The sequence below is a fragment of the Raphanus sativus genome, chromosome 5 (genome assembly GCF_000801105.2).
Source record: "Raphanus sativus cultivar WK10039 chromosome 5, ASM80110v3, whole genome shotgun sequence".
Taxonomy (NCBI): domain Eukaryota; kingdom Viridiplantae; phylum Streptophyta; class Magnoliopsida; order Brassicales; family Brassicaceae; genus Raphanus; species Raphanus sativus.
This window is the reverse complement of record NC_079515.1, coordinates 28,518,979-28,533,076: the sequence shown is the minus strand read 5'-3', so window position 1 is coordinate 28,533,076 and position 14,098 is coordinate 28,518,979. Positions and strand designations below refer to the sequence as shown.

Here is a 14,098-nt window from a genome sequence, read left to right as displayed (position 1 = left end):
GCTAGTCGGATCTTCTTAAGGCTCCGGATACTAGGGTCATCAAAAAAAATTTGATCAACTAGTAATTAATTCTTAAATCGAGACACAGCTTCGAGAAGTGGAATTGTTGCTCATATGAAGGCGGTAAACGTGCCGCTGTTTAAGGTATAAGTAGTTCTAGTGATGATGTGTCTTCAATTTTTATATCTTCTGCTTATAAATAGATTCTTTTATTTTTTCGTGATTAAAAATTAGATATTTCTATAACTTTCTTTCTCTTCTTGTCGCTTTTTAAATTTATTTTCCGATCTACTTCTGTAGGCTGCATCGTGCTCTTCGTTTTTTCTTCGAAGAAAATGTCTTTAATCCGTAGATATTCGAGGAAAGAAAAAGTGGAATTGGAAGTAGATCGTGCCGCTGTTTTAGGTATAAGTAGATTTAGTGATGATGTGTCTTCAATTTTTATACCTTCTGCTTATAAATAGATTCTTTCATTTTTTCGCGTTTAAAAATTAGATTTTTCAATAACTCTATTTTTCTTCTTGTCGCTTTTTAAATTTATTTTTCTGATCTACTTCTGTAGACTGCATCGTGCTCTTGGTTTTTTATTCGAAGAAAATGTCTTTAATCCGTAGATGCTCGAGGAAAGAAAAATCGATAACTCTTTATTCAAGCCCATATCAAGACATCTCCTCCGGCGGTGCCAGCCATGTCGTCGATCTGGTTAGGGATCATCACATTGTTTTAAGAGGTACATCCAATTTAGATTTAGATCAACTCCAGCTAGTTATTGACCTATATCATAGTCAAAATCCATAAAACCCTGATATATCAGTACTTACTGCATGTTCAATAGTCTTCTCATTTGTTTGGTTTTCAGTGAGTTTACATTCATCTACATGAATTACCAAACATATTAGTATATGAATCCATAATATTAAAACCATTATAATAATAATATTGGTTAATACATCATGCGTTGGTTTGCAAATTAAGAATTGCATATGCAAGATTACTAACTTCATGTGAAATTCCTTTCTCGTTTGTTTGGCCGTCCATATTGTTAACATTTATTTGCATGAGAAAAGAGAACGAAAACATCAATTTCAAGAAATGAAGAGCAAAAAAGTACAGCCAAACGTTTGGAAGTTTTAGGTCTAATTTATTAGAGAAGAATGTCAATTCATTATATATAAAATATTTAGTAGGTAAAATTTCCATGAGAAGATACAATTAAAAAGAATGGATCATCGTGGCCCATTGATAAAGATCAGACTCATGTATGTATCCAGGTAACGAGTTCGAATTCTGCCGGAGGGAATTACTTCATGATGCATATGTTCACCATACATATATTTTTTAGGGTCCATTTGAATACTCGAAAAAGAATTTATCCATGTGATGTACCTCTCATCTAAAAATTAGATCTATGTCTTTAATAGATTCAGGTTTAACTCTTTTGGTTTAAAAAGAAGATACAATTAAAAATGTAACCATAGTATTAACACTAAGAATTATTCTTCTGTAGCATTCGTTCTCTTACCATCCAATATAAATAGTTAATATAGGATCATATTTGGCATATGCTCTTTAATAAAAAAGATTTACTCGTATAAATGAAACAATTTTGGTGATTAGAATATACCCAAAGTGTATTTTTTTAAAAACAATATCAAACTAAAGTTCACATTTTACATGGTTCTTAAGTAATCCAATTTCATACTAATTAGAAAAAAATTTACATCGGTTCTTAAGCAATCCAATTTCATACTACTTAAAAAAATACATTTAAATTATCAATATACGTTATTTCAGCTGTGTCGCATTTTAAAACTAGTGTCACCATGACCACTCGACACTAGTTTTATCTTATCGAGCTTCAGATAGTCCAATGAGAAGTAATATATATAATGGAGTTGAAAGCTACAAGATGCCGAAAGGAAAAGAGAACAACTCAAAGATAATATAAATATGTATAGTTTTTTTTCTACTGGTTCAAGACATTATGTTCTTAAAACAGTAAGTAGCAATTATGAACCAGGCAACGAGTAACATCGAGAAAGAGAAGAGGCCGATCAAGAAGGGCCACCCCACAAGTAACACACCAAGACACGTAACCACAGCACAGGGCAGAAACGACCGGACTACCGATGAAGCGCTGACCCATTTCCCTCTCGTGAGAATCAGAACAGCGACATTCACCATCTTCCACTCCATCGAACCGCCGTAGCAAAGACGGTTGAGACAGTTAGCAACGAACGAGTGGCAGTTACAGGTGAAGAGGTTGTAAGTTTTATGTTCACAGCTACGCGCGCTCGCGCTCAGTGCATCATCCCATGTAACCGAGGTCCCAAACTCCGTGTGTTTGTACCCGTACTTGCAAGTGTGCCCACCCAAGTTCGGTGGCATGCAACACTGCAACCAAATCAAACACACACATACAAACAATTGTTCCGACAATGACATCAGAACAGACACAAAGTTTGAGCTAGAATAGAGTTTAAGTACCTGTTTTCGATCGAGTTGGAGATAGCGAGCAGGAGGACCAAAAGCGAAATCATCAACACTGATGAAGTTAGAACCAGCAAAGTCCAAGATGACTCCGTCTTCTCTGCAAAGACCGACATGGCCAATGAAAGGAGCCAACCAAGAGACAACAGGGAGAGGAGTCCAGACTATACAGCAAGGGAATTTCAGCTTTTTGGGATCAATCTCGCCAAGCGGCCATAGATCATCACCATCATCATCATCATCATCTTGGAATGTGTTTGGCATAATAGAGCATGCTTGTTCAACATCATAAGCTCGTTTCAGATCCATGAAAGGAACTCTTCCACGGGACATTTAGATTCTTTGCAGCTTCCTGCCTGTAGCCAAATTAAAGAAGCAAAAGCTCAACTCTTAGGAAACAAAACCCAATCTAGTCCTTTCTCTAGAAACCCAAGATCTAACAGATAAAGCCCTAAATCAGAATTAACAAAACAAGGACAGCGAGTGTCCTTCAACTTCACCTGTCAAAATGGATCCGCGGCGAAGAGAAACAAAATCACCGACAGGTCGAAGAAAGAGGGGTGTGTATTTGCAGTGTAAAAGAGAGAGGAGATTTTGTAAATTAGACGTTTCTTCTACTTCTGCAAGGTGCAATGAATCATTCTGGTGGTTTTACTTATTTATTAATAAAAACCGTGATCCTTATTTAAGTAAGAAACGCTAAGATGAGAAGGAAATCTCACTCTCTTTTTTTTTTCTTCTTTTAACCAGAAAAAAAAAACACTTTCACTTTTTCTAAAAGATTCAAAACTATTCACAGTCTGCTATTTTTATTTGAAATACGAGGAGAGGAGCAAGATCTACCTAGATTGCACGGAAATTTCATCTAACATTTGTTTTCTGTTTTAAGACCAAAAAGAAGAAACACTTTTTTTTCCAAATGATTCAAAACTATCACAGTCTACTATTTTAATTTGGGATACAAAGAGTTAGATCTACTTAGATCGCACGGAAACTTCATCGGACGTCTGTTTTCCGTTTTAAAACAGAAAAGAAAAAAACTTTTTTTTCAAAAGATTTAAAACTATTCACAGTCTACTATTTTAATTTGAGATATGAAAAGTTTGATCTATCTAGATTGCACAGAAGCTTCATCTGATTCGGTTCTCATGTCAAAACCAGAATCAATATCAAATACTTGTATAAATTTTCAAAATTTCGCTTTCAAAACGTTCTAAAATTAAGATTTAGCTTGAAAAATATTCCAAACTTACTAAAAAGTTGTTTTTTCAAGCCAAATCTTAATTTCAGAATATTTTGAAAGCGAGGAGTTAGATCTACATAGATTACACAGAAAAGCTTCTTTGGATGTTCATTTCCCGTTACAAAACCAGAATTGAAATTGAAAACTTGTGTAAGTCTTCAGAATCTCGCTTTCAAAATGTTCTAAAATTAAGATTTGGCTTGAAAAATATTCCAAAGTGATTAAAAAGGTTATTATTATGTAAATATATATATTTTAATAATATTAAAATAGAGATAACAAAAAGTATAAAAATACTAAAACTAATATTATAAATTATTTTCGTGCACTTACTGTTTTATAACAGAGATTACATATATATTCAAATATATTATTTCCAGATATTACAAATAATTAATTTGAAGAATTATATAATATTTTTAATAAAATTAATTTGTTTGTAGTTTCACAATTATGATATTAAGTCAGCTGAATAGATTAGTGATTTTATTTTTAATTTGCAAGATATAGCCAAAAGTTATATAGAGTTTTTTTCCTACCTTTAAGATCCGACATATTCTGAAAACATAAAATTTTATGGCGAACAAACTGACACGAGATGCTAGATATTCCTATTCTATTATATTATATGTCGATTTTATATCTCTGATTTGGCTTTATGGGTTGGAAAACATAGATCGTAGGTACTTTTATTGTTGTCGAAAGAAAATACACACACGCTTCCAAAACATATTTCCTTCCTATTTTTAAAAAATTCTTACTTCTATATAATTCCGCTTTTGTGTCCCCATTTCTAATTTCATGTAACGTGATCTAATTTAGAACTCAAATTATTTATTAATTTGTTTTAAAATATTTGAATCTCGACTATGACTGAAAATTATTTTAAGAATTTGATTTGATAGAAATAATAGACGGTTCTGCAAATTAATCCATTTACATAACGTCGTAGCCTCGTTTTCATAGATGCACCTTGTTTTTGCTAGCTAGATGGTGGAGTTGCTGCTTCAATAGTGCTCTCATTGGCTCGTTTTTGTTCGAGGTCTAATATTTTGAACCGAATTTTACCGAGTTCGGACTCACATATTCACTGTAAATTTTCTTTTGTAAGCTTGTTTGCCCTGTCTCTATCGTATCTTTTATTTTCTAGTTGCTTAGCTTTAGTTATTGCTCTACTCTTATTAGGTTAGCTTCTTGTGTAGTAGATTTATTTTCTGTCAATTTACTACTAGTTTCTTATGATTCAGTTGAAATGAAAATTGGTAATAAATCTTAACATTTTATCAAAAAAAAATCTAACAGTTGGAGAAATATTGTAATACAATTTGGAAACATAAGTGATTTGTTCAATAAACATACAAAAATATAGATGACTAAACATATTTGAGAAGATACTTTTATAAAGTAATTAACTATTAGAGTTGAATAATTGAATCCATGCTATGTGTAAGATGTTTTATAGTTACATTTTCACTCTCATGTACTGCTACTGAAAGCAATCAATTTTTAGAGTTATATTTCTATTTAAACAAACATCATAAACAAATGGTATTCCGTTGTTGTGTGTATATAACACACACACTGAAAAAAATTATCTATTTATGTCACAAATTGACACATTCTTAAAAGATATTTATTTTGTTAACTTTTCTGTATAATGGTTATCCTACAATTCTACAAATTAACCCAAATCACAATCTCACTGTAATCAAAAGTAGTCTATATATGTACTAAAAATTGCATGTACTTGCATGTATTAGTTGATATATACCTCTCACTTGGTTCAGTTTCAACCATATTACGGTCGTAATCAGTTCTGAAGCAGCTGAGTTAATTATATTAGTTTAAATCGCTTTCTTTCCAGTCACGGGTTTTGTTTACCTCATTTGATATGGTACGAGTAGTAACCCCTGTTCTAAACTACGCTAGGCGTTAGTAGGGCGGCGAGTCCGGACCTAGCGAGTTACCGAAAAATTGGGGAGTACTCGGAAATTACGCAGGGCCTATAATATGTTTAGTTAATTTTAAACATGATGACACAAGTTCTTATACATAATTTTATAACTTTTTAGATAATTTTTTGAAACGATCTCCTTTTAATTTATCGAACATTTAATTTAGATTTGGGCATGTTTGATACGAGAAAATCCCTAATGTAGTATATATGTGTTTGTTTTGGGTTAGATAACTAATTGTAACTATTTAATAATCAATAATTATACAAATTTGTCAATAATGAATAAAAATAATTAATCGTATTTCAGCTTAAAAAAAAAAACTTAGGCGGTCAACGCAGGATTAGGCGGTCAACGTGGGAACTAGGCGGTCAACGCCTGGATTCACCGATTTGACCCAACTCGCCGCGGCCACCCACCGAATAGCGCCCAGGCGACCGCCTAGACGACTAGGCGGCCGCGTTTTTGAACAGGGGTAGTAACTTAGAGAGAGTCCTACGTAAATCTTTACTATCCCAGTGACATCAACCATTTTTGCAACGATGTTGTATGCTCTTGGGTTATGAACTTGATTTCGCAAATAGACTGTTCATCAAGTTATATCAGATTTAATAATTCCAAGAACATCAAGAGAAAAGAGAGGGAAAATACAAAAGACCATTTTGTAACGAGAGTCCGTGTGAGATATGAGTCATATCATATGACATTTGAAATAATGAGATGTTAATCTCATTGTCCTTAATTACCTCTATAACCTTTAATGCTCTTAAACTCTCACTAGACTCTAGAAAACTCCCAAAATGAAGAGATTATTTCTAGTTCAATGACCCCAACATACACAAATACAAGAGGCTATTATATTTTTTTTCTTAAGACCCTACAGGAGCCATGTCTTTACCTTTGGTTGCGGCAGTTGCAGCAGCTGTGGCTGCAGCAGCTGCGGCCGCTGCTGCTGATGATGATGCAGGGTTAGGAGTTGAAGGAGGAACCGGCTTGATTTGCTGTGCAACTACTACTTCTTGACGCTTTTTGATCTGCGGAGAGTTGAGATCAGCAAGCAACTCCTTAATCTGCTTCCCAGAGAGAGTTTCATTATGAAGCAAAGCGTTAGCAAGGGCATGAAGCTCTTTGTTGTAAACCGTGAGGATGGTTTTAGCATTGTTATAAGCCTTCTCCAAAAGAAGTCTCACTTCTCTCTCAATGAGAAGCCTCGTCTCGGTGCTCATGCTCTTCCCGTTGTCGTCATAGTTATGCGCCACGAGTCCCACCTCCTTGCTCATACCGAATCTGGTAACCATGGCTCTAGCGAGTTTAGTCGCCTGCTCGAGATCAGAAGAAGCACCTGAAGTCACCTCGCTTTCTCCAAAGATCAACTCTTCCGCCACACGGCCTCCCATACAAACATCAAGCCGAGCGAGCATCTGTTTCCTAGAAATGCTCGTCTCATCTTTATCAGGTAGCTGAGAAACCATGCCAAGAGCCATACCGCGAGGCACTATGGTGGCTTTGTGGACGGGAAGAGCACCTTCTGTGTGGATTGCCACAAGGGCGTGACCACCTTCATGGAATGCAGTAAGTTTTCTTGACTCGTCAGATATAACTGCAGACTTTCTCTCGCTTCCCATCATGATTCTGTCTTTGGCAAACTCGAGATCAGACATTGTCACATCTTTGGAACCGTCCATTGCAGCTTTCAGAGCAGCAACGTTCACCAGATTCGCCAAATCAGCACCGGAGAATCCAGGAGTCCCTCTAGCGATGATCATCAAATCAACATCTCCAGCTTTAAGTACCTGAAACAATGAAGGTAAGTAACAACATGGTAAGAGGCCATTAACATGAGCCGGCAGCATAATCTAAAGCGCTAGCTAGTAGCTACCTTTGACATGTGAGACTCCAAAATCTGGCGACGACCTTCAACGTCAGGGTTAGGGACAACAATATGGCGATCAAACCTCCCAGGCCTAACCAAGGCCTTATCCAATGACTCGGGGAAATTGGTTGCAGCGACCACAATGATCCCTTCGTTTTGTTTGAACCCATCCAACTCAACGAGCAGCTGGTTCAAAGTCATCTTCATGTACTGCTGGTCCTTGGGGTTACGGCTTCCTCCAATAGCATCAATCTCATCGATGAAAATAATACAAGGAGAGCATTTCTTTGCAGCAGCAAAGAGGTCTCTCACTCTTCTGGCTCCCACCCCAACAAACATCTCTTCGAATTCACTACCACTGCAGGAGAAGAAGGGCACTCCAGCTTCTCCTGCAATGGCCCTTGCAAGCATTGTCTTCCCTGTCCCAGGAGGACCAACAAGCAACACACCCTTTGGAAGCTTTCCTCCCAAACGAGTAAACCTCTGTAAAGAAAAAAAGAGCACTAAGACATATATAATTTCAGAGGATAAGATGGTAAAGAAGAAGTTGTTGTTGACCTTGGGGTCACGAAGATAATGCACAATTTCCTCAAGCTCAGCTTTTGCTTCATCAACACCCTTTACGTCAGTGAATTTGGTGCTCGAGTCCATACTTGGTTGTACTTCTTCTTGCAGACCAAGTCCTGACATAAGAAACTAAGTATATATATCATCCAGACCACCACCACCACCACCTGCTATTGAATCACTAACCTTTGCCAATTCCTCTGTCTTCGATAAGTGCTCCAACACCAGAAATGAGTAAGAAGCCAACTGCAATAGTCCGGAAAGTACTCCAGAGCTGTTCTTTAAAGCTACTCCTTTCAGTGGATACCGTGTGGATTGGTGCAGCTGGAGTTCCAAGGACACCTTCTTTTGTTGCTTTTCCCAAATTTTTACATGCTGCCAGACTTCCAAAACTCTCTTTCTCCTGTTGTGATGAAGCACCACCAACAATACCTAAAAAGGAGAAAAAAAAAAGAAAAGAGAAGGTCAACCAAAAAAAAAAGCTCATACTTGTTGCAAAGCGAGAGAATGTTATTCAAACCGGACCTCTTTGCAATGTTCGTACGAGCTCACTGTTATCAAGCCTATCAACTTTGACCAATGCCTTGATGTATTCGGTAAGTGCGGAGGGATTCGAATGCATCGTTGGACTGCTTTCGAACATTCTGATAACTGCTTCAGGGTCGTTTCTACGGATATGTTCTCTCAGTTGTGCAACCTCATTAAACTCGCCTCTCTCTCTCACTCTCCGAGCAAAGCTACCTGCATAGCTTGATTGATGCCTCCACTGCGCCAAAGACGCTTCACCACCACTTGCAGCTTTAAAAAAAAAACACATTTACATCATCAATATGCGTCGCAAAAATTATAAAACAAATTGAATAAAAAAACTCATCAGCAAGTGATTGGTTTACCTCCAACAACTCCTAATCTAGGAGCACAAGTGTACGCTCTAACAAGTAAGGTTCTTAAGCTTCTCAATTCTCGTTCATGAGAAACCTGTCATAGATAATAATAAGGTATCAGACCAAGGCTCAAATGAAACAATCATGAAAAACCAAAATATTCTATAAACCTTAAATCACCTTTTTTATTGTCCAATTTCAAAATTAGTTTGATATAGGCCACAGGTGAGGTAAACAATAACAATGAGGAAATTCCAAAACGGTTATCCACAGGACCAAAACAAAACAACATTTTGACCCTTTAGAGCTTATGGTAATGAATTGCAATTTATCGGGCCCAAGCTCAAATGTAACACTAGGCAGATCAAGAAAAGTGAAATTTTATTAATTCCTTGATCTGCACCAACATTACAATCTTACAACCAGATTTCAAATCAAGTGAATTAGGTTTCAAATAAACTAAATAGCCATAGAGGAGATAAGTTTTCAATCATCCTAAAGGGAGGAATTTTTTTTTTTTTTGACCTTCGGGGGTTTGCATAAAGATCTTTAAACAACTCAATAGAAGGAAAAAATGATATTTAGATTTGACCAAATCCGAAACCTTTGTTCAGTTAAAAAGGAATTGCATAGAGACGAGAGAACCTTGGTGATGAGACGCCTCCAAGCCATCAATCAATCTCCCTTCGCAGCCTCTTACAGAACTGGTGTGAATTAATATGTTCGGAAATGGAACACGAAGCTCTTTACTTGTCGCTCTCGATCTGTATTGGAAAACAAAACCACTCGGTGGTTGTCTGAATTTTTCTATAATTCTTGAAACTGATAGATACACGTGAGAGAGGACTCGAGTCGGGGTGAGAGAGAGAGAGAGAGAGAGAGAGAGAGAGAGAGAGAGAGAGAGAGAGAGAGAGAGAGAGAGATTGTGAAGCAGGTGTAGCAGACACGCACGAGATGTGTAGGTCTTTGAATACCCTTCTTTATATTAGTGGGCTTTTCTTGGCGGCCCACACTAGGCATCCAGCAAACGACAAGGGGTGGTCGGATCCAAATATGGATATTTAAATATTTTTCCCGGGTGTAGCCCCAAAAAACCACTGGTTTAGTTATATATTCATCAGCTTTGGATCTAGATTTTAATTCGTAAATTTGTTTTTAACCATGGTAAATTTTTATTCGCCTGCATTAATGAATCTAATCTATTAATTTAGAGTTATATTTTTTTCTATAGATAAAATGTTGTTATTTAAGCTTTTGACCTATTCATAATATCATTTCATATACATATTCATTACGAACAAAATGTACACCACATTATCTATTACAATGTACTTATGCCAGAAGTTCATTTATTACACATGCGTTTAGATCTTATGTTACTATAAAGACATTCACCTTCATTAGTTGTTTAAGCCGTGAATCTTATCCAATTTATACAGTGGTTCAAAGCTTGATGTCTTGTTTTCCACCACCATCATTCAGCAAGGTTTTTCTCACGAGCACGAGGGTTCTCACAGCAAGTATACCTCCGGCTGATCCCAATCAAATATATCATTCTGTCATTTTGTTTCTTTGTTCAAGGTTTCCAGTAAAAGAGGCGGAGATGATGATTGATTGACAGCTAGAGATAGAGAGCATAGCAAGTTTTAATTCTAATTTTGGCAACGGTATTTTCATATTTACCTAATAAATATAAAAGGTAACATTTTTTTTGTCAACTAAAATGTTACATTTAAACTCTACTACTTCAGAATCTTAAATATCCAAAACAAATTGAGATGCAAAATAATTTACAGTCATGCTATTGCTGGAAACATTCTAAAAGAGAAAAACGAAAGACATCCAGATTTGTGCAATCAAATGCAACAACCAGCTAGTGAAACGAACATGCCCTATATGTCAGAGTAGGCATCCAAAAAGAAACAAAGAAAGTAAAATTTTCATCACACAAGTCCATGTATATATGATCCGGACTCTTCAATTACAGTTATTCCATTAGTCATATTCCTTCTGAGAGTCTATATATATATGGATACGGAAGAAGGTAGATAAACATCACCACAAAGCACACTGTTCAACAACTTTCAGAATAAGAAATGCTATCCCAAACCCTATAGGGAATAGGTCCAACCGAACGTAGCAGAGAGGCTTTAACTTGAGCGAATAAGGCCGTGCAAGTAAGCCCCAGTCATCACGAGTGACACCATCGATACAACTCCCGCCGGGACTACTTTCCTCGTCCTTAAGTAACGCGATCCCATCATTCCTGTCAACGCTGCCGACCCCACTGCATCATTACAACCAAACCGCGCATCACTTATGTACACTATAAACATTTGATTTTCCAGTGTTGATAAAAATTGACATTTGATCTTCCGGTTTAATTTGGTCGGGTATTGTAATCTCTATATTTATCTTAGGAACATTGCAACATTTAGCTACACTAGTCATTACTAAAACTAAAATGATTCTTAAAATCCTTAAAAAGTAAATTAGTATCTTTTTTTGGTCAAAAGACTCAAAACTAGTCGTAGAATTAATTATTTAATGGATAAAAAAATTATTCATTCTTTCATTAAATAAAATTATGGAATTATCTAATGTAGTTAAAATATATATATGAAAATTAAGGATTTTGAATAATAAAATACTGTATAACAATTGTGCATTAAAATAAAATGAACAATCACATTAATTATATAATAAAAATTTAGATTTTTTGTATATGCTTTTATATATATTTAAATGATTATAAGTTGATAAAAAAATCAAAATCTCACTTTGAAAAGTTTGTGATCAATAATTTATTTTTTTATAACAAATCACAAATGATAAAACCATATAATATAAAATCTTATTTAGATATTCAGATATATATATATATATATATATATATTTTAATGTCATTTAAATTTAACTATATACTATAAAATAAATAAATATTTAAATTTTGAAATTTTCATTGGAAAAGCACAGAGAGCTTAATATTTAATTTTTAAATTTGCATTAATTTTTTTAAAAAATATATTTTAAATTACAAAAACTATTAAAAGTCCCTTATTAAAAATTTTGTTATCAATAGTTTAATTTTATTATAAAAAGATAGACATGGATGAGCTTAAACATGTGTATCTTTATGTGGCTACATATCTACGGTGACATCTAAAAAGGGTTAAGAAAACTTTTTATTTTTCCCAAAAGAAAATCTGTAACTTCTTATGAACTAAGATGTTGTCACTAACTTGTTTAGAATTTCACTAAATTCTTCAAGACCAAGAGTTTTATTCATCTAACGAAAACAACAACATATTTTTTCAAAAAAAAAAAAAAAAAACAACAACGACAACAATATGTTTGGGAAATAGAGAGAATCATAGATATGATGTTGCGGCGCTCTGGGACGCATTTTACTGCATGGATATAGTTAAACTAAAGACGGCTTTGGACTCATCATAAGATAGTATATATACCATGTCCATTAGCTATAGATGAAAACCCATTTGTGGACGTAGATTGCATATGAAAACCAATATGTTTGAAAAATAGAGAGAATCGTATTTTCACTTACCTATACCGATAGAGGAAGCCAATATAGGATTTTCTGGAAGCTCCTTGTAAACATAATAGAACAATGCAGCTGATCCTCCTCCTGCGACTACTGAGATTTTGCTTCCGCGTTTCAGGTAACCCATCAACCCACCAACTGCCACAACATTTGCTATGAGTCAATAGTACACGACAAGAAAGAATCAAATCAAGGGGATCTACTACACTCACCATGTATATATACACACCAGATGATATCACTATTTAAAACGATCAAAAGCACATTTCGAATATAATCAAAAAAAATTCTCAAGTGCGGACAGATCAAGACAATAGAAACAATCCAAGCACATATGGTTCAAGTGGAAGAACATACATCACACACAACACACACACACACACACATATACTTCAACCAGAGTATACATACATAGTGATCAATATAAATAACATTTCAGGAATCTACAGTTATACATCCATTAATTTCGAGAAGTAGTTGCATCAAACAAGAAAATTAACTGGATCAAACTACAGGAAATCATTTGAAAACCGAAGAAGGGGGTGATGGATTTAACACCTCCAAGGAGAGAAGCATAAACAAGAGTGAACTTCTGAGACATCGATGACTCCATCTTCTTCTTCTTCTTCTCTGTGTTCTCTGGATTGGAAAAGCAAATGAAAATGAGCTAATAAGAGTCAAAGGAAGCGGTCTTTGACTTTTCTACCAACAACTACAGTCTACGGCGGCGTCTGGATCTGACGAGAAATTACCATGTTTGAAAATGGGCCTAACTTATTAATTGATTTTGAAGCTAGCCCATTGAAACAGAGTAGGTCATACCTTTGACTTTGAGGCTTTGACGTCTAGGTCTGCATTATAGGCAGTGTTATTAAACCCGGACCGAACCGGCGGTCGGACCAGGTTCAACCACGAACCGGACACAAATGTGGGTTGAGTTAATGCCAAAACCTAACTATAATTGAACCGGTTAAAAATCTCTATCGAACCGTTAAAAACTCGTGAACCGGCGACCCGACGAACCGGCTAAACTCTGGTTCTTGTATAAACCAAAAATTTATTAATAAAACAATTAAAATTTCTTTTTTAAAATAAAAATAGGATTCAGATTAATAAGGTAAGGCTATCTCATATTTTTCTTTTGAGTCTTTGACGTCTATGCAAGACTGCAACTTAGATCAACATTAACGGTATATCTAAACGAAGTCCTTAAGTGTTAATGTTATTAAAATAAATGTAATAAATCAAAAAATTAGTGGGACGTCCTTAGCTAAGATGTTTTTTTCATTGTCCTTAAGTGATACGTGTCGTCGTCTCGTGCTTCTCTTTCTCTTTCTCTCGACAGAATTAATGGCCTTGCCTCCGCCCATGGCGTTTCTGTTGATCTCTTTGACGGACCAGTATTAACACGGCGGCGGAGCAGAATCCGGCGAAGCCCGTGGTGGAGACGAAGAGCGCGATGCGGAGGGAGACGCGAGAAGATCTAGCCTCAGGTTCGTATATTTTGATTTGGATAAGTGA

At 35.6% G+C, this 14,098-nt stretch overlaps 3 protein-coding genes across 4 annotated transcripts; all 3 read right to left on the bottom strand.

Annotated features, from left to right (window-relative positions):
- Positions 1-1,863: 1,863 nt before the first annotated feature.
- On the bottom strand, positions 1,864-3,316 carry LOC108860591 (protein REVERSION-TO-ETHYLENE SENSITIVITY1). 2 transcript variants are annotated; one of them, XM_018634456.2, is made up of 3 exons: positions 2,991-3,282; positions 2,488-2,846; positions 1,864-2,394 (listed from the first exon to the last, which is right to left on the bottom strand). In XM_018634456.2, exons 2-3 carry the CDS (start codon positions 2,821-2,823, stop codon positions 1,975-1,977), a joined length of 756 nt encoding a protein of 251 aa, XP_018489958.1. In that variant the 5' UTR covers positions 2,824-2,846; positions 2,991-3,282; the 3' UTR covers positions 1,864-1,974. The 2 variants fall into 2 exon arrangements, with proteins under 2 accessions (XP_018489958.1, XP_018489957.1); XM_018634455.2 differs by having other exon boundaries at positions 1,864-2,846; positions 2,991-3,316.
- A 2,958-nt stretch (positions 3,317-6,274) lies between these two features.
- LOC108860587 (ATP-dependent zinc metalloprotease FTSH 4, mitochondrial) lies at positions 6,275-9,918 on the bottom strand. Its single transcript, XM_018634448.2, has 7 exons — positions 9,658-9,918; positions 9,022-9,106; positions 8,654-8,926; positions 8,315-8,560; positions 8,120-8,244; positions 7,568-8,044; positions 6,275-7,481 (listed from the first exon to the last, which is right to left on the bottom strand). Exons 1-7 carry the CDS (start codon positions 9,682-9,684, stop codon positions 6,558-6,560), a joined length of 2,157 nt encoding a protein of 718 aa, XP_018489950.1. The 5' UTR covers positions 9,685-9,918; the 3' UTR covers positions 6,275-6,557.
- A 1,014-nt stretch (positions 9,919-10,932) lies between these two features.
- On the bottom strand, positions 10,933-13,294 carry LOC108857588 (protein FATTY ACID EXPORT 7). The gene is made up of 3 exons (XM_018631584.2): positions 13,136-13,294; positions 12,581-12,715; positions 10,933-11,299 (listed from the first exon to the last, which is right to left on the bottom strand). The coding sequence occupies exons 1-3, from the start codon at positions 13,188-13,190 to the stop codon at positions 11,163-11,165; spliced, it is 327 nt and encodes a 108-aa protein (XP_018487086.1). The 5' UTR covers positions 13,191-13,294; the 3' UTR covers positions 10,933-11,162.
- Positions 13,295-14,098: the final 804 nt, after the last annotated feature.